General features: G+C 41.3%; 1 protein-coding gene across 5 annotated transcripts in view; it reads right to left on the reverse strand.

Annotated features, from left to right (window-relative positions):
- The window catches only part of PARG (poly(ADP-ribose) glycohydrolase), a 124,032-nt gene that overhangs the window by 76,259 nt on the left and 21,615 nt on the right, over positions 1 to 26,158 (reverse strand). For 4 of the 5 annotated variants that reach the window (XM_008269836.5, XM_089314178.1, XM_008269835.5 and 1 more), the window contains one exon: positions 22,881 to 22,955. In XM_008269836.5, the coding sequence (XP_008268058.3) occupies positions 22,881 to 22,955 (75 nt within the window). Of the gene's footprint in view, positions 1 to 9,010; positions 12,032 to 22,880; positions 22,956 to 26,158 lie in introns of those variants that run through there. The other variant, XM_089314179.1, reaches the window with a different exon arrangement.

Raw genomic sequence — 26,158 nt, forward strand, 5'->3', positions numbered from 1 at the left:
TTACGACTTGTCAAATATGAAACCAACCTTACATTTCTGGGCTAAGTCTCACTTGGTGATACTGTATTAACCATTTCACATATTGTTGGGTTCAATTTTCTAATGTCTTGTAAAATTTTTGTCATATAGTTGTATCAGAGGTAGGCTGACTTCATACATGATTTGGATATTGTGCCCTATTCTATTTTCTCAGAGTTCCTGTAAAACTAGTATTTTATCTTTTTTAAATGTTCAAAACCAATGATCAATAAAAAAAAATGGGGCCTACAAAGTCACGCATTTTTAATTAAGCACATTTTACTGGTTTGTTTCCCAGGCAGTTAAATATTCTTCTCTGTCAGTAAGCCACTAGTTTCACTATCTTTGTTAATATCTAGAATACATAGAACACTTGTAGCTCTGAAACACTGATTCTCTGCCAGTTTCGGCTTCACGCACCTGTCACTTGTGTGCTGCTACACTCCAGTGTTACAGAACTCTCTGCTGCTGCTCCCTACTGTAGCATATCCTTAGAACCTCTTATGCCCCTGCAAGCAGGGACACCTGCCTGCCGCTCAAACAGAATGGAGTCCCGCTTCAGAGACGACCTCCTCAGTTATGGTGACCGAATCACAGCTTCTTTGAACCTCTTTTCTCACCCATCAAATGAACATTCCTGTCTTGATATGGTCAAAGTCAGTACCTTTTCAATAAGTACGAGTTATTATTATGCTGCTGCTACATGATTTTCACTCTCTGCCTTACACTGTACTACCATTAATCCACTAATTATGCTTCGAGTCTTAGCTCACATCTCCCCATGAAGCCCTCCTTGACTGGCCTAATTGTTCCTTCCTCTGCAGCTCTCTAAGCCAAATGAGCAGGCCTTATTAGAGCACCAACGACAGTCATAAATACTTATTTACACCTGCTTCTCCTCTTCTGTCATTTGTGAAACACTGAATGTGCGAGAACCTAAACACTTTGTTTGCCTAGTACCAAGCATAGTGTTGTACTCATTATTATGTGCTGAATAAAGATATGGTGAAAATTGAACATTATATTTTCATCTGAAAGTATGCCCACAAGATAGAAAAGGGTATCTAGAGAAACTAAAGCTCAAAGGTGGTAAAGCAATTTGCTCAAATTCATAAACTTAGTGGCACATGCCAGCACTAGATGCCATGTTCACAAGGATAGATACTTTATTTGTTTTTAAGTTTTTATTTATTTACTACCTGAGAGAATCAGGGAGAGTGAGACTGATGGAGAGCAAGCGAGCTCCCATCCACTGGTTCACTTCTCAAATGCCTGCCATGGCCTTGGGCCAGGGGCAGAAGCTGGTAGCTGAGAACCCAGTCCAGGTCACTCACATACATGGTGGAGCTCAATTACTTAAGCCATGGGGCTGGCTCTGTGGCACAGAGGTTAAGTCATGAACTGCAGTACCAGGATCTCATATGGGTGCTGGTTTGAGATCCAGCTGCTCCACTTCCTCCTATTCAGCTCCCTGCTAATGCACCTGGAGAAGCAGAGGAATATGGCCCAAGCCCCTTGGGCCCCTGCAGCCACATGGGAGACCAGATGAAGCTCCTGGCTTTGGCCTGGCTCAGCCCCGGCTGTTGTGGCCATTTGGGGAGTAAACCAGCGGATGGAAGATCTCTCTGTCTCTCCTCTCTCCCTCTGTTAACTCTACCTTTCAAATAAATAAATAAAATAAAAAAAAAAATTACTTAAGGGGCCGGTGCCATGGCTCACTTGGTTAATCCTCCGCCTGCGGCACTGGCATCTCATATGGGCACCAGCTTCTAGTCCCAGTTGCTCCTCTTCCAGTCCAGCTCTCTGTAATGACCCCGGGAGGGCAGCGGAGGATGGCCCAAGTACTTGGGCGCCTGCACCCACATGGGAGACCAGGAAAGAAGCACCTGAGCCCGGCTTCGGATTGGCGTAGCTCCGGCAATAGCAGGCATTTGGGGGGTGAACCAATGGAAGGAAGACCTTTTTCTCTGTCTCTCTCACTGTCTATCTCTATCTGTCAAATAAAAAAAAAAAATACTTAAGCCATCACTGCTGTCTCCCAGGGTCCACATTAGCAGGAAGCTAGAGTCAGGAGAAGGAGGTGGGCATCCAACTTAGGTGAGCATCTCAGCCAGCATCTTAGCTGCTAAAAAGAAGGCCTGCACACGAGGGGAGGGGTATTTTAGAGAAGACTCTGGCCAAGAAACTGGAGACTGAGGCAGACACAGGTCCAGATCTGCATTTACTCTCTACATTCTTTTATTTCCTCCTCCATAACAAGGCTAATCCCACTGCAGCTGTTTAACTTAGATCACAAAGGCGCAGATAGCAGTGTTCCAGGAATGCTAAAGCTCCTAACACAAATGCAAAGTTCTAGTAGCTAATGGGGAGTAATGCACAGCCTTTCTGGAGCTGCCTCCTTTATCACCCCCACAGCAATTAACTGCCAGTCCCTACAGATGGATCAGCAGGCCCTGACACACTCATTACCTCCTCTTAAGCTGCTTTAACTCGGCCCCCCAGCCAGTCTCACCAGATCGCAACAATCACCTAACTGCTGCCCCGCTGCTAGCGCACCTTCCGCTTCTGCCCAAGTACGCACTGGTGGGTCCCTGCTCCACTTGAAAGCTTTCAAGGGCTTTTTGCTTCATTTCCAATACAGCACGAACTCCTTAAACTGCACGCCAAGCTATCTCGCCCTAGACACTTTCCTGGTTTCATTTAGCATAAATTTAGTGCCTTCTGTGCATCTCACGTAACAGCCAACTCAACTATTCACTCTTCTGCGGCACCTACTACTTCCACAGATACACTGTAATGTTTCTGTGGAATACTTTTCCTCCTTAACTCTAACACTTACTTACCCTTTTGATACCTTGCTCAAAGAACAGTTTGCTTCAGTCTATCCAAACTTCCTCTCCAGCCAGGAGGTAACTCTTCCTCTTGTAATTTATCTGTTCCCCCCCCCCCCCCCCCCCCGCCAAGGCTTTCTGCTTTATGTTGCAGTTATTTATGCACATGCTTTCTAGCCCTTACTCAAAGATTTACGGTTGAGTCACCATGTGTAGAACATTGATGTTCATATGTTAACAGTGATAATAACAGTTTTTTAATTAAGCGACACTTTCTATCAGGGTTAACTGATTTTACAAAGCTTATCTTCCTCCTCTCCACTGTCTTCTAGAATCTCTACTGCTTGGCAAAAATCATATTTTTTTAAAGGTTAATTAAACCATATATGGTCTCGGCTTTCTATGCTGTACTTGAAGCTTGCTAGAGCTTCCTCTAAGGTTTCCCAAGTCTGAGAGAGAGGTTCATGGTTTAAAAGTTAAAAGAGGGGCCAGTGCGGTGGCATAGCGGTGAAGCTGCCGTCTGCAGTGCCAGCATCCCATATGGGCACTGGTTGGAGTCCCAGCTGCTCTGCTCCAATCCAGCTCTCTGCCATGACCTGGGAAAGCAGGAGAAGATGGTCCAAGTCCTTGGGCCCCTGCACCCACGTGGGAGACTGGGAAAAAGCTCTTGGCTTTGGATTGGTGTGGCTCCAGCCGTAGTGGCCAATTGGGGAGTGAACCAACAGATGGAAGACCTCTCGCTCTGTCTTTCCTTCTCTCTCTGTGTAAGTCTGACTTTCAAATAAATAAATAAATCTTAAAAAAAAAAAGGTTAAAAGAAATAACATCTTTCTGATTCACTTATTCTGCAGGCATGATTTTAGACTACAAAAATTCAGAGGAAGAAAAGGAAAGTTATAAAAAATTATACCACTGAATTACATAAGAATAAAAAATTAACTAGAGAAAGTGAATGTTTCTAACATTTCTCTGTGCATGATTCAGGCTGACACTTTGAAGAGAAGAATGTGACAGCTTACAAGAAAACAAACTCACTCATTCCCCTTAATTTCTGAAGGCTCATGAACGTCTGACAGGCCAGCCACAGGGTGATCTCTCATGTGTATCACCCATGACAATTATGGCTTCAATAAAAATGTTCTCCAAATTTTAATAATGTCCAACTGGCTTTCAGGAAATAGCCAGCCTGATATTTTCCTATTTAAGAAGGTGTATTTCACATACTAACAGGTAAGTGATCCGTGGATCTAAATAAGCCTGTTTAAAAATTTTGTCTCGTGGCATCAAAACTGCACTAAATGCTTGTGGTGGCAAAGGGGAAGGAAATGCACAAGGCCAGAGGGTCTCAGGGTCCACAGAGGTGACTCATGGAGAGGGCTCACTGACAGTCACCTTGCCCCCTTTATGTTTTGGGGTCTGGTTTGGTGTTCCTCTTCAAATATCTGTTAAGAGTTTCCCCCTGAATTTTGAAAATGCTAAGACTCACATGGGAAAAATGCTTATAAAAGTCACAGCTCACATAAGCATCTCAAATGATCTGTTCTAAGGGAAGACACATGAGGCACAGAGTCTTTAAGGTGTCCTATAACCCACACAGGAAATAATCTGCATTTGTCCTAGTATTAACTGGGCAGTCATTTAATATGGAATAAGTCAGGCTTCCACAAACACTGCTGTTTCCTCCCCACCAATGGCTGCTCCAAGGAAGGGAGGGGGAAGATGGGAAAAAAGTCTCCACCGCCATAGGCAACCTCTTCTCAGCAGGCAGAGCACAGGATCAAGGGGAAGGAGGAACACAGGGGTACAGAACCCTCCAGTCTGGCCTGCTCAGAGCTCTCTTTCCAACAACAGAGCTCTGCGCTTCCTCACTTCAGAAAACAGGCCACTGGGCTGAAGGTTCACAGGCTTTTATGGATGGGGTGGAAATTTCACCACCATCAACTCCTAATTCCAAATAATTAACAACTAATTTGGGAACACAAACAGTTTAGGAAGTGTATCATCATCCAGTTCTTGAGGCAAAACATGCTTCTAATCAAAAACAGTCACACTATTTCCTACACAAATTTCATTAGATTACATATGAAGAATGGAACTGCGTAAGTTTGTGAAATACGAAGGAAACTTTAAACAGTTTTAACCTACAAACACTATGTGTTTCATGCTAATAATAAAATGCAGAGTACCGTTACAGCAGAAAGGATCAAACATAATCATATACCTTCAATACCCTCTGTCTCCAAAAGAGAATTTACTTCTCAATACTGTTCTGGTGAATGATTACTCCTTGGGGAACAATCCTGCACTGGCATGAGATGCTCTGATGGGTCTTTCTCATCTCTCACTTCTATTACTGTACGACTACATGGCCATATCTATCAATCACTTCCACAAACACCACCAAACCACAGTGCTATTACACACAAGCCAACAAATATTTTCAATACCATGTAGGCACACCAGTATCCATCTTTTATAGACAAGCCATCAAGCTCAACATGACAAGGTTTCAGAGAAACAGCTAATGGTAATATATGTTTTCTAGTCCTACAAGCAAAATGGATTTATTCGTCCAAGACACACAGGTGAGCAATAATTTCAACCTTTTACCATAGTTTACACTTTAAATAATAAGGCTTTTTGAGCCATAAGAAGTACTTTGAAAGTACTTATTTTTCTTTTGATTTTCAAGATAGCTCAATGATAGCTTATTACATTACACTAGTAAAAAGAATTTGCCTTATAAATCAAGTAATGTGCACAGCACATGATAGTACTTAATTCTTCATGTCATCCTCAAATTACCCACTATGAATAATCAATATGATACTCGAAGCTTCACGCTTATTAGTTGAAACCTAATTTCCCAAAAGGTTTGAGAGCGCCCCCTGGTGGCAGATTCTTTGGAGGAATAAAAATACAAATGCACTAGTAGGAACAAATGCTAATATAATGAAATATATTTTTAAAAATTTCTTCTGGAAATAATTTTGGTTACAGAGACTATGTAGGCCTGAAAGCACCTGAGGACTGGTGCAGAACTTAATTATACTAAATAAAACAGATTAAGAGCTCAGGCTCAATTTATCATCTAGAGCATTCATTCCTTTCTTGCATATAGAGAATTAAAGAAGCAAACGGGTCCCTGAAGTGAGGATTGGCTAAGCTCGGGAATCAGAGAGTGAAGATTTCGATAGGTCCAGCCTCTCCCTTCTGCTTAACTCCTATGTTGCTGCTCAGTTCAAACACACATGAGTATTGATACTGAGCATTCATTTTGTCTGGGACACCAGATTTAGCTGTGAGGAATAAACACCAAGATAAATGATGCAATATCTCTGTCCTCTGGAAACTTAGACTTTCTTAGGGTAAAAGATGCTTCATACCAACTATAAGGGTCATGTGCCTCACCTTCTCTACCACTAGCTAACCCCAGAGTGTCCACTGTCACTTTGCACAAGTAATTCCTAAATCCCTCAGGAAGAGACTGTGGCTCAAGACTCCCACTTCTGTGTACTGGACTAATCTCCAATATCTTCAACAAACTTCAAGAAGCAGTTACTGAATACAACCCTACTAGGGCACACAGGTGCCCTGGCGAAGCCCGGCATCATGGAGGAAGCAAACATTTCGTAGAGAGGTCATGTCCATGAAGCAAGGGCACAGGTACTACTGTGAGCACACAGAGGAGTTTTTTTTTGAAGGCTTTTATTTAATAAATAAAAATTTCATATTTGGATTATAGTGGTTCTTTCCCCTCATAACTACCCTCCCACCCGCAAACCATCTCATCTCCTACTCCCTCTCCCATCCCATTCTTCATTAAGATTCATTTTTAATTATCTTATATACAGAAGATCAATTCTATACTAAGTAAAAATTTCAACAGTTTGTACCCACCCAGACACACAAAGTATAAAGTACTGTTTGAAGTTTTACCGTTAATTCTCTTAGTACAACTCATTAAGGACAGAGGTCCTATATGGGGAGTAAGTGCACAGTGACTCCTGTTGTTGATTTAACAATTGACACTCTTATGTATTTATTTTATTTTATTTATTTATTTTTTTGACAGGCAGAGTTAGACAGAGAGAGAGAGACAGAGAGAAAGGTCTTCCTTTTCTGTTGGTTCACCCCTCAAATGGCCGCTACGGCCGACTCTTATGTATTATGTCAGTGATCATCCGAGGCTCTTGACATGAGCTGCCTAGGCTATGGTAGCCTTCTGAGTCCACAAACTCCATCAGTATTTACTCAGGGCCATAATCAAAGTGGAAGTTCTCTGCTCCCTTCAGGGAAAGGTACTGTCTTCCTTGATGGCCCCTTCTTTCCACTGGGATCTCACAGAGATCTTTCATTTAGGTCATTTTTTGCCACAGTGCCATGGCTTTCCATACATGAAATGCTCTCATGGGCTTTTCAGCAAGATCCAAATGCCTTAAGGGCTGATTCTGAGGCCAGAGTGCTATTTAGGGCATTTGTCATTCTGTGAGTATGCTGTGTGGCCTGCTTCCCATGTTGAATCATTCTCTCCCTCTTAATTTTATCTATTATTATTAGCAGACACTTGGTCTTATTTATGTGATCCCTTTGACACTTATTCCTATCTTTATGATCAGTTATGAACTTAAACTGATCCCATTAACTAGTAAGATGGCACTGGTACCTGCCAACTTAATGGGATTTGTAGTCCCATGGTAAGTTTTAAGCTTTACCCTCAGGTAAAGCTTCTTCTCTTATTTCCACTCTTATTTTTTAACAGGGATCAATTTTAAACTGGATTAAACACCTAAGAATAATTCTGTGTTAAGTAAAGAGTTCAATCAATGGTATTAAATAGAAAAAGAAAATACTAAAAAGAATAAAATAGTAAGCTGTTCCTCGATAGTCAGTACAAGGGCTGATCAAGTCATTGCTTCTCATAGTGTCAATTTCACTTTTACAGGTTTCCTTTTAGGTGCTCAGTTAGTCCTCACAGATCAGGGAGAATATACCATATTTGTCCCTCTGCACCTGGCTTATTTCACTAAGTATGATGTTTTCCAGATTCCCATAGAGGAGTTTTTAATAGAGGCCGTGAAAGCAGAAAAGGGTATCCAGGATGAAACCAAGATTGACCTGAAGTTTGAAGGATGAATTAAGAGCAAGCAAACGATGTGAGGTAATATCACAAGCAATTCAGAGTCATTAGACCATCAGGTTTAGAGCAAAAAAAAGGGGCATAAAATGATGCTGGAGAGATGGGCAGAGCGAAGGTCACGGAATGCCATAAATATCACCCACTAGAGCTGAGAATAGATGAGGTGTCACAGAAGGTTCTAAGATATATGTTCCAGAGAGTGCACTGCATGTGAGTGGCATGAAGGATGAGTTTGAAGTAAGTGACCCTGTACATAGGGGTCAACTGGATGACTGCTGTAATGCATAGGCTGAGTCATCATGATGGTATGGATGAGACAAGTGTACTAGAAACGGAGGCAAGACTCAAGATGTTGAGTACCTCACTGTGAGAAGAAGGACTCGTGGATTAGCAGGAAGAAGGGGCTGACACAGGATAAGATGGCTAAGAGGAACAAATTCCAGCTTGAGAGAATGCATGGTGGAACCATGCAGACACAGAGTGTGGAGTAAGAATGGCCACAGTGCTAGTTTTAGGGACTGATGGGAAATCCAGGTGGAAAAATTCAATAAAGAATTAGAGGTGACAGAGAGAAAGAGCTAAAGACTTAAGGGTCACCAGCATTCAGTGGAATTTAAAGTTCTTGGCACTATATTAAGTGCTAAGGGATATAACAAAACCAAATCACAGCCTCTAAGGAAGAGCATAGAGGATGATGACGAAGTCAATCACAGGTCAGGGGATAATGACGTGTCCATGTAAGTTCCCCAGTTTTAACAAATGCAGCACCTGGTGGGGGGCGGGGGTGAAGGTTGGGCATGTGTCGAGCTGACAATGTAGAGGAAATGTCTCTAACTTCACTCATTTTTGCTAAGAACAAAAACTCTTCTAAAAAAATCTAATGAAAAAAGCCTTTTTTGTTTGATTTTTTTTTAAGTCAATTACTGAAGTGACCACCACAGTGAACATTAAAACTCAAGCAGGTGTTAAGCAGACATCAGGGAAAAGAGGTATGAGGCCAGAAATGACACAGTGACAAGTATTCTAATGAACAATTCTCTTCTGAATTGGCTGACGAGTGGACTAAGGGGAGCTTTTCTTTTAAGAATGAAGGACACTGAAATCTTTAACACGAAGGAACTGAAAGACTTCATGTTTTGGACTGTCTTGGCTGCTCTGCCTCCAATCCAGCTCCCGAGGACACCTGGGAAAGCAGCGGAAGATGGCCCAAGTACATGGACCCCTGCCACCCACCTGGGAGACCTGGATGAAGTTCTTGGCTTCAGCCTGGCCCAGTGGTGATGGCTCTAGTACTTGAGTCTCTGCAACCACGTGGGAGCCCCAAACTGAGTTCCTGGTTCCTGGCTTCAGCCTGGCTCAGTTGTAGTTGTTGCAAGCACTTGGGAAGTGAACCAGAGAATGGAAGATCTCTGTCTCTGTCTGGTTTCCAAGAAAATTCAAGACTCAAGAAAAAAAAAAAGAAAGAAAGAAAGAAAAAAACTCTTGAAAAAGATGGCCTTAGTGGCCCATGTCCTAAGGCACCTAATGCCTGCCCCTCTAGAGGATGTTTCTAAGCTGCTTTTCTTTCTACTTTTATAATTAGAATCTTTGAACTTATGGGGTCTTGCTAGCCTTAAATGGCTTCCCTAACCATGTCCCACTGACCTAATGTCTGGGCAGTACATTTAAACCCATCTAGCTTTTTCCCTAGGTGTTATGTCAAAGACCAACTGTGACAACTCAACGTCACAATCCACAAATAAAGCATGACATGCCATTTAGTTACCTAAACTCTCCAAGCCTTGATTTTTAGTACTTCATTTTTATAAGGGAAACATTAATAGTATCTGCCTAATAGGGTGGCTGTGAGAATGAGATGAGACAAAGCATCCTGCTTATACTGTACATGGTACACAGTAAGGCTCTCAATAATTAACACCACTGCCGATAACCAAATAAAATGTTCCAGCAAACAGAGGAGATACCCACAAGGGGAATCTTGCAGAAGTGGTTAGTCTTGGAGGAAACAGGGCGAAGTCTGCCACAGTTTCTGAGAGAAATGAAGCTACAATGGCTTGAGACTTCAGCAGTAGGCATAGAAGAAGGGAAGGATTATAAAGGGAGATGGAACTCCACTATCATGAAGGAGGTTGTGTATGTGGCTACTTTACCCAGAGGGCAGTGACCGTAAGCACTTTCAACACTCCTCTCCCAGTGAAGATCCCACTTATTTACCTCAGAGCTGGGCTTCCCAAGGCTAAGGCAGATTAGACCAAAACAAGGATTACCTAAATACACATATATCACTTTGGAGTTCATCTGAAAATAATCCTTCTCTCTCCATGCTGGGAATGGTTCTTATGGAGAAAATGTCTTTTTATGGGGCTGGGGCTGTGGCAGAGCAGGTAAAGCCACCACCTACAGTGCTGACATCCCATGTGGGCACCAATTCGAGTACTGGCTGCTCCACTTCCAATCCAGCTCTCTGCTGTGGCCTGGGAAAGCAGTACAAGATGGTCTAAGTCCTTGGCCCCTGCACTCACATGGCAGACCCGGAAGAAGCTCCTGGCTCCTGCCTTCAGATCAGCTTAGCTTTGGCTGTTGTGGCCAGCTGGGGAGTAAACCAGCAGATGGAAGACCTCTCTCTTTCTCTGCCTCTTCTCTCTCTGTGTAACTCTTTCAAATAAATAAGTCTTAAAAAAAAAAAAAAAAAGAAAATGTCTTTTTATAATGCTTTCCATGTAAATAAAGAACATCTGTGGTGACAAGGTACCCACTGTCACTCAGCTACAAACTCCCAACACTGTAAATAATAATGGTGCAGCCCGCAGAGTCTGACGGCCTTATGCAGTTCATCATTACCTGTCAGCAGTGGGGCCGTAACTCAGTGTTAAGTACTTTTTCCTATGAGCACCAGTCCTAAAATCAAGAGAAAGACCACTGGCCCAGTTCTTGGCCAACCATGTTTCTTCATACAGAAGAGGCAGATGGACTTGATTACTCTTCACAATCAAGTTTATTGCTCATTTGTAAAGACTATACATTCAAATAGTATATAAATTTGAAAAACAGATCTAACATTCTATATTTATTATTTTAATCTTCAGATGATATATACAATAGTCCTTCCAAGTTAAGACATGAGATGTTACACATAAAGAAGAGTATATGGGGTTTATTCAAAAGGAATGGAATTTATTTTTCATGAGCAGGAACATAAAAACAATAAATGTAAATTAACCTAGCGGGAATTATAAATCAAGGTATCATGTCAAACTGTAAAAATAAAATATACCCCTTCCTAATAAAAAAAACGAGCACCCCAAGGCTAGTGATAGAAAGATGAATTATGGGAGAGATTAAAATATGGAATTATCGCCACCGTTCTAATAGAGATTTCTGGATAGTGAAAGCAAACATTTCAAAGGACTAGTTTCTATTGCTATTTGCATCAAATGAGTAAATAAAAGGCTGGCGTGACAGGACAGTAATGTCCTGGCTTTACTTCATTATTAGAATCCAGGATGATGTCTACTGAATGGATGTCCACTTTTGAGAATCAGTAACTTCTAAGCTCCTTGTCCTCCACGTACTGGTAAACCTATCTAATCCAGACAGTGCTTCACAAAAACAACACAAGTAATTTCATCAGTGACCTAGTGCACGAGGGCTCAATTACCGTTGATCTTCCAAAATAACTCAGTAAGTTTATCAAAGCAAAGTGCCTCTTCCAACTGGAGCTAATTCGACCTATGGGAAATGCACTATTTAAGACAAATCATGAATATGAGGCCCTCAATACATGCCCCAATCCAAAAGAAAATATTAATCAAACTGGGGGAAATTTCACGTATTCATACAAATCTACAAGTCACAATTCATCTGCTTTAACATTTAAGTGACTCTGATGAGCTCCCTTTTGGCTCCTACAGTTCTCATGAATTAGATTAAGTTGAGCTGTAAAGTAATGCAGACCTTATTGATTCCAGAGACTGTGAGTCACCAAGGGAAGAAGTCCAAAAAGGTTAAATTTCCACTGAACTCCAAATCAGAGGTTCGAAAGCTAGAGAGATAAAGACATTAGTTGTAGTCTTGTGAAACATTCAAGGCTGCTTTCATTTGATTAGGAATTTGCTACAGGCTCTTTACCACAATTCTAACAAGGACACTTCGAATTTTTTTAAGCTTTGAAGAAAGTTCCAGAAAATGGATTATCTATGAAGAGTCCTAAATTAGAGGCTAAGGAATAATGTGTTTATATACATTAGGAAGCTTACTTCTTCATTATCAAAAATCCAAAAGGTTTTAAGGTCACATTCTTTACTGGCTATTAGATAAAGAGATCTGTTCTACTTTGAAACAGTAGTTACAGAGGCCACTGCTTTAGGTCAGTTTTTCCCAAACTATTTTATTTTATTTTATTTATTTTTTAAAATATTTTTAAATTTATTTGAATGGCAAAGTTACAGAGAGGCAGAGGCAGAGGCAGAGGCAGAGGCAGAGGCAGAGGCAGAGGCAGAGATAGAGAGACGTCTTCCAACCACTGGTTCACTCCCCAAATGGCAGCAACTACTGGAGCTGGGCCAAACCTGAAGCCAGGAGCCAGGAGCTTCTTCCAGGTCTCCCTTGTGGGTGCAGGGTCCTAAAGACCTGGGTCATCTTCCACTGCTTTCCCAGGTCACAGCACAGAGCTAGATCGGAAGTAGAGCAGCCAGGACTCGAACCAGCGCTCAGATGGGATGCTAGCACCGCAGGCGGCGGCTTTACCTGCCATGCCACAGCACCAGCCCCTTCCCAAACTATTTTAAAGAACACTAACATTCAGCAAAATGTTTACAGAAATTCCAGAGTGGTGAGGGATGGAGAAGCAGAAAAAAACGGAGAAATAATTTTGTACTAAAATTTTCAATCTATAAAAACTACTAAGTATAATTCATATGGTTTTAATTGTCATGAGAAGAGCTACCTAGAACACTATGCCACATCCTGGCAGGCCATGGAAGCCACAACACCCCACCTGTGTTTCTCACTCCAGTGGAGCACAGCACACAGCCACTGTATTTCGTGCTACTGAATGACACTGAGTTATGCTATGATTTGTCTAGTAACTCCAACTTACTATATTTTAACTTTTCATAACATAATACCAATGCGAATTAAAGCTTAATTTCTTTTGGCCATTCCTCTTCATATGTAATATAACTTTTTCAGTAATCTATTTTAATAGAAGTTTATTTTTTGTGTGTGCTACTTCAATTGATGTACTGCCAATACATTTTAATTTTTGAAGTTTTTCATGGTCACATCAGTTCAAAAAATATTATGCTAGTTAAATACAGGTGTAATATAGTACATGCCTCAATTTTGGGGACAATGAATTATGTTGGGCCTGTTTATAAAATGTAATTCGTAACTCTGAAGCAAAAGATGACCCAGGCATAATAATTTTCTTCACATAATACGCATCCTTCAAAACCCAGTATGACCCCCATTTAGCTTTTAAAATTAAGTAGCACATAAACAAGAATGCAAATTCATTACTAATAGATTTATGCACTAGTCATAGAAAAAGAGAGCCTACAAATAAAGTTAAACACAGAAAGCAAGATGAAATACTAAAATCCTCAGGTTTCCTTTCCACATCTAATCTACTTCCTCAAATGTGCTATACAAAGCTATTTTAGATTTTAAAGCTCTACATAATTTAATACTTTACACTTATTGCACAATTTATATTCAAAAAGTCCGTAAAATGTGGATGTGCAGTTGAATGAGTGACTGTGGAGCAACAGCCTGGTTCTGACGAGCATCCAAGTCCAGAAACAGAAGCCAGTGCCATACAGACCGCAGAAACCCGGCCCACACAGTCCTCCTGCGCCCCTCCTCAGTGCCTACGGCTTCAGCGTACTCTGTACATTTCACAACCTAATTCATTAACAAAAACTAAAATAGTGCCACAGGCATTAGGAAATCAAGGTATATTTAAAATTCCTCTGAAATGTATTAAATAGAAAACCTTTTCTAACACATGTACAGGACATTCTGTTAAACTTCCCTGTGAAAAACGCCTGGAGTAAGTATATGGATTCATTTAGAACATAAATTATTGAAGGGTTTGAATTTAATTTTGTGGAACACCACACAGGAGGGCCATAAAACACAGATTATTTGTTCCTAGCACTTTTCACAGCTGGCAGTGAGGAAGACCAATATTAGCACTCAAGAAGCAAAAAACACTAAATGGCCAGTTCAATTCAGTAGCACCCAAAAACATGGCTATAAAGTATAAATTCACAGATTGACCTTGTGATCTTTGCAGGGTTTTGACTAAAAAGTCAAAGCAGCAGTATTCTCCACTTCTATTCCAACAGGGGATACACACAGAGCAGGTTTAGAAGGATTCTGGTTCCCTTGCTTTTGTACTAGGTGCCGATATGTAGGTTAATATCAGCAACATGGAATTACATTAAGTGACTTGCTATTAACTTATCCTATTGTTCTAAGGTAGTTTGGGTTACAAAATCCATTACTCACAGAATTAACCAACAAAGGGCTTTAAGGAAATAAATATCAACAGCCTCAAAAAAAAGTGACCTGCAAATTAATTTTGACAATGATGTTAAATTTGAACTCTGTTTTTCTTTAGCAAAGCATGCCACTCAAGTTCAATGTGTCATTTTAGGAAAGAATTCTCAAATTCTGTTAATAAAGTTTAAGAAATTTTTATAAAAAAAAAAAAAAAAACACTCCTAATCCAGACTGTAGAAACAGATAACACAAAGTAAGTGTAATTCATTTATAATTTAAAGCCTAACCAAACAACTGTTTCTCCTGCACTGAGGATCTTATCCTCCTTCATCAATCCTACCCATACCTGTGTGACACTCACTGCTTCCCAGAACCATCACTGCAAGCCTAAGCATCGAGGTCCCCGATGGCTCTCGACTTGGTAGAGTTATATATTAGTCTTTGGAGCTATGACTGATAGAAAACATGCAACTGTATTGAATATCCATATCTGTAAAGTACACTGACAATGACAGATAGTAACAAGGAAACAGTCACAGGGAAAAACACCTTTGAATCCCTGGTTATGCTTTATACACATTATTTCCTCAAATCTCAAACACTGGAAGGCTAAGCAAATGATTTAGATGCTCTAGCCAGGTCTAAATCTAATTAGATGGCAGATTATATAACCACCCAGGCTACAAATTATAAAGCCATAACAAAGATTATCTAATATATCATAAAGTATTTAAAATATACTATTATGTCAAGTTGTAACTATAAGAATTATGAACAAAGATTTGAAGAAGAAAATAAGAAATACTTGGTATAGTTTCCAGGACTCCTTCAATCCCTTGCATCTTTATGAAGTAAATAAAAACCAGGCCCAAAATGCAACACCTCCTCTCTCTGAAGAACTGTAAAACCACCATCAGCACCTTGGCGATCACCTCATATTTATGACCTACACTAAATACACCAAAACTTGTTATATGTTACCCTTTCAGATGTCTTCTGGGCAAGGCCACCAGACAAAGGGGAAACAAGGTTGTGTCTGAGTACTCTGATTAGGGAGAGGGGGAAAAACGACAACTTTACCTCATGGCACAGTGACAGAGGCATGTTTTACTACTGGTCAGGAATCAAATTCAGTCTTACTTCTTACCTAAATAAGCCTCTCTGTCCAATTTAAGCCCAGAAAATTATAAAATAAAATTTCATGTTATGATAAGTGAAAAAAAAAGAGATTATATCAGCTTGGTCAAGTTTTCATTGCATCAGAAATTACATCCCTGTAATTCAGGGATAGGGATATTCTGAGATACCCCATTTCCTACATAGGGATAAGGCTTCCATTGTGCACAAAGCTCGAAAAGCTAGCCCTGAAATTACTGGTACTACCTGGAGATGCGGAATTATACTAACAAGACTGTAGAAAGTGCTCTTCACAGCTAGTTTTCTTGGCAGACACTAATGAGTCCTAAGACTCACACTGAAATGTAAAGGTTTCTGAAGAGCCGAAGCAAAGTGCAAAAAGAACAAAGTTGGAAGACTCCCATTTCTTGATTCTGAAACTTACTACTACTACAATAATCAAAATGTGCCGTAATAGCATAACGTTAAAAATAAGGGTCAACAGAATACAACTGAGAGATGAGAATTAAACTTCATGCTTATAATAAATTGGTTTTTGAAAAGGGTGCCAAGACAATTCAACAAACAGTGCTGGGAGAACTGGATATCTACATGCAAAATAATGAAACTGGATCCCTACCTCACTCTAGCTACACAAGCTGACACAAAATGGATATTCAAAAGCAGTCCTTTGGTACAGTAGGCTGTCACTTGGGATGCCATCTCACGTCAGGGTTCCAGTTTTAGTCCTGACTCCTCTGCATCCTAACACACTTGAGAGACAGAGGATGACGGCCCAAGTACTTAAATTCCTGCCACCCATGTGGGAGACCTGGCGAGAGCTCTTCCTGGCTCCTGGTTTCAGCTTGGCCCAGCTCTGGTTGTTGCAGCCATTTGAGGTGTAAACAAGTAGACAGAAGATCTCTCCCTCTTTCTCTATCACCTTGCCTTTTAAATAAATATTTTTAAAAAGACTTTTAAGGGGCTAGCACAGTGGCATGGCTGGTAAAAGCCATTGCATGCAACACCAGCATCCCATATGTATGCCAGTTTGAGATCCAGCTGTTCCACTTCTGATCCAGCTCTCTGCTTATGGCTTGAGAAAGCAGTGGAAGTGCTTGGGCCCCTGAGCCCATGTGGGACGCCCAGAAGAAGCTCCTGGCTCCTGGCTTTGGCCTGGTCCAGCCTTGGCCGTGGCAGCTATTTGGGGAGCAAATCAGCAGATGGAAGATTTCTCTCTGCGTCTGAATTGATATTCATATGGATTAAAATTGGACCCCTAACTCACTACATATACAAAAATTAATGCAAAAATGGGTAACAGACATAAGTATAAGAGCTGAATCTGGGGCTGGCACTGTGGCTCACTTGGTTGGTCCTCCACCTGCGGCACCGGCATCCCACATGGGCGCCGGGTTCTAGTTCTGGTTGCCCTTCTTCTAGTCCACCTCTCTGCTGTGGCCCAGGAGGACAGTGGATAATGGCCTGAGTGCTTGGGCCTCTGCACTGGCATGGGAGATCAAGAAGAGGCACCTGGCTCTTGGCTTCGGATCGGCACAGTGCTGGCTGTGGCGGCCTTTTGGGGTGTGGGCCAACAGAGGGAAGACCTTTCTCTCTCTTTCTCTCACTGTAACCCTACCTGTCAAAAAAAAAAAAAAAAAAAAAAAGATCTGAATCTATAAAATTCTTAGAATATAGGAGTAATCATTATGATCCTGGATTAATTTCCTACATTTGCACCAAACTAGAAGCAACAAAAAATGTAGATAAATTAGACTTTATTGAAATTAAAAACTTTTTTGCTTATAGGGACATCATTAAGAAAATTTTAAAAACCTTACAATAGGAAAAAATATCATATATAGGGGTGTGTGTGTATATATATATATATATATACTATCTTTATCAGACATTTATATATCTGACAAGGAATTGCATCTGTAATATAAATATTTACAACCCAATAACAAAAAATGCAAAAGATTTGAATATGTACTTCTCCAAAGACATCCAAATGGCCAATAAACTTATGAAAAGATAATCAATAACAGTCATAATAGAAAAGGAACTAGAACTACAATGAGATATTATTACATATTGACCAAAATAAAAAGGACACATATAAATGTTGATGAATATGTGAAGAAACTGGAATCCCGGTACAATGGTGGAGGAATTAAACACTGATATAGCCACTTTGGAAAACAGTTTGGCAGTCCCCTAAGATATTAAAGAGTTACCATATATCTCAGCAATTCCATTTCTAGGTACATACTTAAGAGAAATGAACACAAATGCCACACAAAAAAACATGTTCACCGCAGCATTACTGATAATAGCTAAAAAGTAGAACAATCCAAATTTCCATCAACCGATGAATGGATAAATGAGGTATATGCAAACACTGGAGCATCGTTATTCAGCATTAAAAAGGTAAATTCATACACGGTTCTGTACATGCGAACCTTGAAAATATTATGCTAAATCCAAGAAGCTAGCACATTCAACAGCTGTTTAGGGGGTGGATTTTGTGGTGCAGTGGGTCAAGCTACTACTTGGGATGCCTGCATCCCAGATGGGAAGTGCCTAGTTTGATTTCCAACTATTCGGTGCTTCTAATCCAGGTTCCTGAGAGGCAGCAGATGGTGGTGCAAGTACTTGGGTTCCTGCCACCCATGTGAGAAACGTGCATGGAGCTCCTGGTTTCAGTCTGGCACAGTCCTGGCTATTTCAAAAACTCTGGGGGAGTGAATCAGCAGATGGAAGATATCTCTCTCTTTCCACCTATTTCTCTGTCAATCTGCTTTTCAAATAAATAAATCCTTTTTTAAAAACTGCTACTTAAAGAGTTAATTTCCTTTAACTATTTCTCCTTTACACTCCTAACCACCCAAGCATTGTGTCCTGTACAACACATATCCAATGACCAAAATAACAGTCATTTGCTCTTCTACGGACCATGAGGCTGTATGAAAGCACGTCTACTCTAATTATTGTAGTCTTTCATGGACATGGCATGTCCTCTGGTTTCTTATGATAAGTCTGTCAATCAATTTTGTAACTTTTTGTGGTATAGCCTTATATACAGGGAAACTGACACATTGAAAAGGTCATAGGCATTGGAGTCTAATACTCCTTTAGGTACCCACAAATAATCATTGGTCACCTGTTTGTGCAGGAACTGAACTGAACTCAAATCTAGACTTATATCTAGACTTTACATACAAAATGTTAAAAAACATTGCTTACTCTCTCTAAATCTAATTATATTTTCATCTTTAAATTTAATATGAGGTTTAAATATAGTAAAATATTCCTTTTGACATACATATGTTCTCAATAAATATTATTTCCTTTTTATTGCTTTCCTTTGAAATAACTGAATAATTTTCTCTAGGTCTGTGAAAAACGTAGTATACAGAGGATATACCCGAGAGAAAGATGATCCCAAACTTCTACAGCAAGTTAAATGTACAGTTTACAAGATGAACCCCGCATTTTATTATTAAACTTATTTCTGCAGATTCTGAGGAATAACATCACTTAAGTAAGAGAACTCTCGTATCTCACACTGGTATCACAACAGCTGCTAGAAAACTACTTTCTCCTGACCACGGGAAAGTAAGGTGACACCTTACTCTGGTGACGGAAAAAGGAAAACGTGCATCACAAGAGAGAGTTTCAACCGAAAAGCAGAGGAAGGGGGCGGATCTGTCTCTTATTACAGAGAAAATGGGCAGCAGGCAGACAGAAAGGATGTGTGGCGAGAGAAACCAAATCATGACCACATGCAACTCTGAGAAGAACACTGATCAGGTTAGATTTCCCTGCCAGAAGCAAAACATGTCACTTTGGCTGAGCAAATCCACCTCCCAATCACAAGGTATGTGGCACTGTAACTTAAATACAGCAAGTGATGCGTAAATATTTATGGAATTGATTTCAACACATCAGATAGTCATATGGGTCTGCAGCGTTACCAAGGTCAGAAGGTTATTATCTAGAAGTAACAGTCTGAATTAATAAAAACTAGCATTTTTCTGATTTCTGTCCCAACTCTCCATTTCAAAAGTTACATTGTCAATATTATAACTAAATGAAGCACAAATAATTTTGATGACTCAAAATAACATTACAAGAACAGAAGAATCAAGTTCTAAACAATTTTAAAAATAGATTGTACATGGGGCTAGTGTTGTGGTATAGTAGGTAAAACTGCCCCATGCGACATCCGCATCCCATGTGGGCGCCAGTTGGTGTCCCAGCCATTCCACTTCCAATCCAGCTCCCTCCTACAGGCCTGTGAAAAGCAGTGGAAGATGGCCCAACTGCTTGGGGCTTTCCACCCATGTGGGAGACTCAGATGAAGCTGATGGATGTTAGGTCTCTCTCTGCAACTCTTTCAAATAAATAAATCTCAAAAAAAGAGAAAAAAAAGGATGTACATAAAAGTATCTTTTTTTCTGAGGAAAATATCCAAAAAAATATCGAAAAGGATATTGTCAGGGCTGGTGTTGTGGCATAGCGGGTTAAAGCCATATCCTACAGCCTATATAGGTGCCTGTTTAAGTTCCAGCTGCTCCACTTCTAACCCAGCTCCCTGCTAATTGCCTAGGAAAAACAACATAAGATGGCCCAGGTGTTTAGGCTCCTGCCACCCATGTGGGAGACCTGGATGAAGCTCCTGGCTCTGGCCTGGCCCAGTGCTGGCCGTGTGGCTATCTGGGGAGTGAACCAGCAGATGAAGATCTCTCTGTCTTGAACTCTGATTTTCAAAATAAATTTCTTTCAAGATTTATTTATTCGAAAGGCAGAGTACAGAGAGGGAGAGACAGATCTTCCATCTGCTGGTTCACTCCCCAAACAGCTGCAACAGGTAGAACTAGACCAGGCCAAAGCCAGGAGTCAGGAGATTCTTCCTGGTCTCCCATGTGGGTGCTAGGTCCCAAGAACTTGGGCTGTCCTCCACTGCTTTCCCCAGATGCATTAGCAGGGAACTAGATCAGAAGTGGAGCAGCTGGGACTTGAATGGGCACCCATAGGAGATGCCAATGTCAGAGGTGGTAGCTTTACCAGCTACACCACAGACCAGCCCCCAGAATAAATCTTTATAAAAGACAATATATTGCCATGTTTGGTACAGTTCGTCTGACAGTTTGGCAGTTTCTTTTAAAGTAAGGTCAAGATGCTGCTGTGACACTGGCATCCCATGTTGCAGATTTGAGTCCCTTTTGCTCTACTTCCTTGTTTGTTTTTTTTTTTTTTTTTAAGATTTTATTTATTTATTTGAGAGGTGGGAGGCGGGAGGTGAAAGGCAGAGACAGACAGAATGATCTTCCATCCACTGGTTCACTCTCCAAATGGCCGGAGCTGAGCCAGTCCGAAGCCAGGAGCCAGGAGCTTCTTCCGGGTCTCCCACACAGGTGCAGGGGTCCAAGCACTTGGGCCATCTTCTACTGCTTTCCCAGGCCACAGCAGAGAGCTGGATCGGAAGTGGTACCGCCAGGACTTGAACGGGTGCCCATATGGGATGCTGGCACTGCAGGCGGAGAATTAACGTACTGCGCCACATCGTGCTCTACTCCTGATCCAGTTCCCCTCTGATGCGCCTGGGAAAGCAGCAGAAAATGGCCCAAATAACTTGGGCACCTGCCACCCACGTGGTTAGAGTTCCAGGCTTCTGGCTTCAGCCTGCCCCAGCCCCAGCCATTGCAGCGGATGGGAGATGTCTTTCTCTGTCTCTCTTTCTCTCTGTAACTCTGCCTCTCAAATAAACAAATCTTTAAAAAAAAAAAAAAAAAAAAAAAGTAAAAATATACTAATCAAACTCAGCAAACATGCAAAAAACCTCGAAGTTCATAGCTCTGTTAAAAGAACCCCAAACTGGAAATAACCCAAATGTTCTTAAATGACTATCACTAAAACATGAGCCGGCGCCGTGGCTCAATAGGCTAATCCTCCACCTTGCGGCGCCAGCACACCGGGTTCTAGTCCCGGTTGGGGCGCCGGATTCTGTCCCGGCTGCCCCTCTTCCAGGCCAGCTCTCTGCTATGGCCAGGGAGTGCAGTGGAGGATGGCCCAGGTGCTTGGGCCCTGCACCCCATGGGAGACCAGGAAAAGCACCTGGATCCTGGCTCCTGCCATCGGATCAGCGTGGTGCGCCGGCTGCAGCGGCGGCCATTGGAGGGTGAACCAACGGCAAAGGAAGACCTTTCTCTCTCTGTCTCTCTCTCACTGTCCACTCTGCCTGTCAAAAAAAAAAAAAAAAAAAAAAAAAAAAATCTTAAAAAAAAAAAAAAAATGACTATCACTAAAACAAATTATGAACTATTTCAAAGATGGAATACTATTCAGCAATAAAAATGGAAAAAAATTGACACATTTGAATGGACTGCAAGGGAATTATGTAAAGTGAGGAAAGACAATTCGAAAAGTTAGATACTACAATCCCTTTGAAATAAAAAAAGTATTAAAATGGAGAACAGATGGGTGGTTGCCAGGAGTTAAGAAGGAACAAGGATGGCTATATTAAAGGGCAGTGCCAGTGAGCCCTGTGGTGACAGAGTGTTCTGTGAATTAAACGGTGGAAGGAAGGAAGGAAGGAAGGAAGGGGAGGGGAGAGGAGGGGAGGGGAGGGGAGGGGAGGGGAGGGGAGGGGAGGGGAAGGGAGGGAGGAAGAGGGGAAGGGGGGAGGGGAGGAGAGGGGAGGGGAGGGAGGGAGGAAGGAAGCAAGCCACTAATTTTTCAAAGTGAATGATGCCCACTGTGCTACTGGTCCTATGTAAGTGGTAATGCTTTCATCACTGGAGGAACAGTACATGGCTATAATTCCCTGCAGAAAATGATTTCACAGTGTACGTGCGGAGCCATCAGTCTGTGCCCTTTGACTGAGACACCAAATTTCTAGAAATCACATGAACAGTTTTGAGTATGGGAAACACACAGACGCTACCACAGCATAATCCAGGACAGGGTAAGACTGAGTGAGCCCAGTCTAAATGTCTGGATGTGAGTCACTGAATACACGAAGTCTAGCCATGGAATACAATGCAGCCATTTAAAATGTTGGAAATGGTATTGCAACGCAATAGAAAACATCAGAATAAAACAAAATTCAATGTTAACTTCTTTTTATATTTACCTCAAACATGCATATAACAGAAAATTAAGATAATAATTATGTTAATATGGCAGAATTTTGGGTACTGTTCTCAAACCTTCTTATATATTGTCATATTATTCTCATAAAGAAATAAGCACAAATTTACCTTATCCCAGAAATCAACCAAAGCTGTAAAGTCCCATTTCTTAGAATACGCCACATTGTATTTCAGAATAGCATCCTATGGAGAAAGCAGAAACAACACCAACCTCATGATACAGCCCAGTGAAGCTATCTATGAATAGCCCGACTTTCATGAACATTTCCAGTAAATTTCTTAATGCTGGACAAGCTTCCTCCTACCATTAGCTATTCCACATCAGTAGCTAAGGACAAACAGAATGCACATTAACTTATTATTCATTTAAGAAAAATGAGATTAGAAAGGTCAAGTGATAGGGGAAAACATAATTACCTTAAAGCATGCATTCTAAATAGGGGTGACAAACTCCAATGGACAAATATGCAATGTCAGAGGATACAAAATATGCTCAGACATCACAATGGTTTGCCACCCTTGAAAGGACTGTCATGACCAGATACATAAATAATCAGTGTTAAAATATCTTGGGGGTGTAGAGATTAGGGGGAAAAAAAGAGGTTTGAAAAGGATCATAGGATGGAAGTGATCATGAAACAAAGAGTGAGAAACACTGTCCTAAAGCACAAAATGGTCCTTTTCATGCTCCTCTCATCTATTTATTTATTTTATATATATTTTTAAAAGATTTATTTATTTTTTGAAAGGCAGAGTTAAAGAGAGGCAGAGGCAGAGCAAAAAAGAGAGAGAGAGAGAGGTCTTCCATCTGCTGGTTCACTCCCCAGATGGCTGCAAGGGCCAGAGTTGTGCAGATCCAAAGCCAGGAGCCAGGCACTTCCTCCAGGTCTCCCAAGAGAGTGCAGGAGCCCAATCATTTGAGCCATCTTCTGCTGTTTTCCCAGGAGCATAGCAGAGCTGGATTGGAAGAGGAGCAGCCAGGACACGAACCGGCATCCACATGTGATGCCGGCATTGCAGGTGGAAGCTTAGCCTACTATGCCACAGTGCTGGCCCCTCATCTATTTTTATTAGCTACATGTAAAAGGTTATCTTCTCCCAGAAATTCACATAAATCACATATGTACATAGAATGAAAAGTCAAGATATTGTGCCATCTACAGGTATAACTTTCTGTAAAGATTAATATGTTTGAAGAGTAAGAGGGGAAGAAAAGGGGCGAGGAGGAGAGGGGGAGAGGTGAGGGAGGGAGAAGAGAGGGAAAGAGACAGACAGGAGATCTTCCATCTGCTGATTCACTCCTCAGATGGCCACAGTGGCCAGGACTGGGCCAGGCCAAAGCCTGGAGCTTCATCCAAGTCTTTTACACAGGTGGCAGGGGCCAAGCACTTGGGCCATATTCCACTCTTTTTCCCAGGCCATTAGCAGGAAATTGGATTGGAAGTGGGGCAGCTGAGACACAAACTAGTGTGGATATGGGATGTTGGAACTGCTATGCCACAACACCAGCCCCTGGTATGACCTAATGATTTGGTTTCTAGGGTTGGGTAAGTCCGAGACAATCCTCAGTTGTGCGGAAAAACTACTACATACAACTACATTTTAATTTATCCCATTTTAATATCTATTTATTATACTTTATAATATACATATTACATTAATAAAATAAATCTGCAGAATTTATTAACTAATTACACTAATACATATCTTTTTTTTACTGAAAGAATATACAGGTCTGAAAACCACTATGTTAGATTATTACAAGAAGTCTTTCAAATGTCTTTATCACTGAGGAAGTTTTATTTTTTATTTATTTATTTATTTTTTTGACAGGCAGAGTGGATAGTGAGAGAGAGAGACAGAGAGAAAGGTCTTCCTTTTTGCCGTTGGTTCACCCTCCAATGGCCGCCATGGCTGGCATGCTGCAGCCGGCGCACCGCGCTGATCCGAAGGCAGGAGCCAGGTGCTTCTCCTGGTCTCCCATGAGGTGCAGGGCCCAAGCACTTGGGCCATCCTCCACTGCACTCCCTGGCCACAGCAGAGAGCTGGCTGGAAGAGGAGCAACCGGTAAAGAATCCGGTGCCCCGACCGGGACTAGAACCCGGTGTGCTGGCGCCGCTAGGTGGAGGATTAGCCTAGTGAGCCACGGCGCCGGCCTGAGGAAGTTTTAAATAGTTAATATTTAAAGTTAATATTAAATTAATAATAATTTATTAAATATATTAATAAATTAATATATTTAAATAGTTAATATTTAATAGTTAATATTCGAATAAATAAATAAATAAATAATAAAACTTCCTCAGTGATAAAGACATTTGAAAGACTTCTTGTAATAATCTAAGTGTCCTAAAAAGTGTCCTAAAAAGTATACTGCATGCCATACCATTACAAGGCATCTAGGTTTGAAAATAAGCCAAAAAATATGTTTTACTTATTTGAAATTAGGGTTATCCAAGTTCCTTCAGAAAAGTAAAGAAAAAAATCAATCGTAAGAGGCTTAGCAGGTTTAAACAACTACCTGCAACACCAGCATCCCATATAAGGGGAGTGCTGGTTCTAGTCCCAGGTACTCCACATTCAATATGGCTTCCTCCTAATAATGTGTCTGGGGGTGGCGGATGATGGCCCAAGTGCTGGTATCTCCTGCCACCTTATGGGACTGCCTGGCTCCTGGATTAGGCCACTGTGGCTGTCGGGGGGGAACCAGCAGATGCAAGAGCTCTTTCCCTCTGTCCCTTGACTCTTCCTCTTGAATAAATAAATATTTGAAAGGAAATAAGAACAACAGTTTAAAAAAAGAGAACTTCTATTTTTACCTCACAACCCATAAAATAAAATTTCCCCAAATTCAGAATATTAAAATTTTGGGGCCAGTGTTGTGGCATAGTGGGTTAAGCTGCTGCCTGTGATGTCAGCATCCCATATGGGTACCAATGTGAGTCCCTGCTGCTCCACTTTTGATCCAGCTCCCTGATAATGTGTCTGGGGAAGCAGCAGAAGGTGGCCCAAGTCCTCAGTGACCTGCACCCACATGGGAGACCGGGATGAAGCTCCTGGCTCCAGCCTGGCCCAGCTCTGGCAGTTGCGGCCATTTAGAGAGTGAACCAGTAGATGGAAGATCGTGACTCTGCCTTTCAAATAAGCAAACAAATCTTTAATGACGGGTATTGATTTCAGAACTTCACAGAAAGTGTTAAATAGCACCGTCTATCAACAAGTAAATGGACAAACACTGTAAACATTATAGCACACATGCTATGTGATTCCACTCATGTAAAATGCACACTCATCTACTGTGAAAAAGAACAGTTCAACAGTTGTCTGGGGCCACAGCTGCCACTGGAATCAGCCACAGAGGGGCAGGAGGAGTCGATGGGGCGGCA

This window comes from Oryctolagus cuniculus, chromosome 15, assembly GCF_051225735.1.
Source record: "Oryctolagus cuniculus isolate XC-2025 breed Fujian yellow rabbit chromosome 15, ASM5122573v1, whole genome shotgun sequence".
Taxonomy (NCBI): Eukaryota; Metazoa; Chordata; class Mammalia; order Lagomorpha; family Leporidae; genus Oryctolagus; species Oryctolagus cuniculus.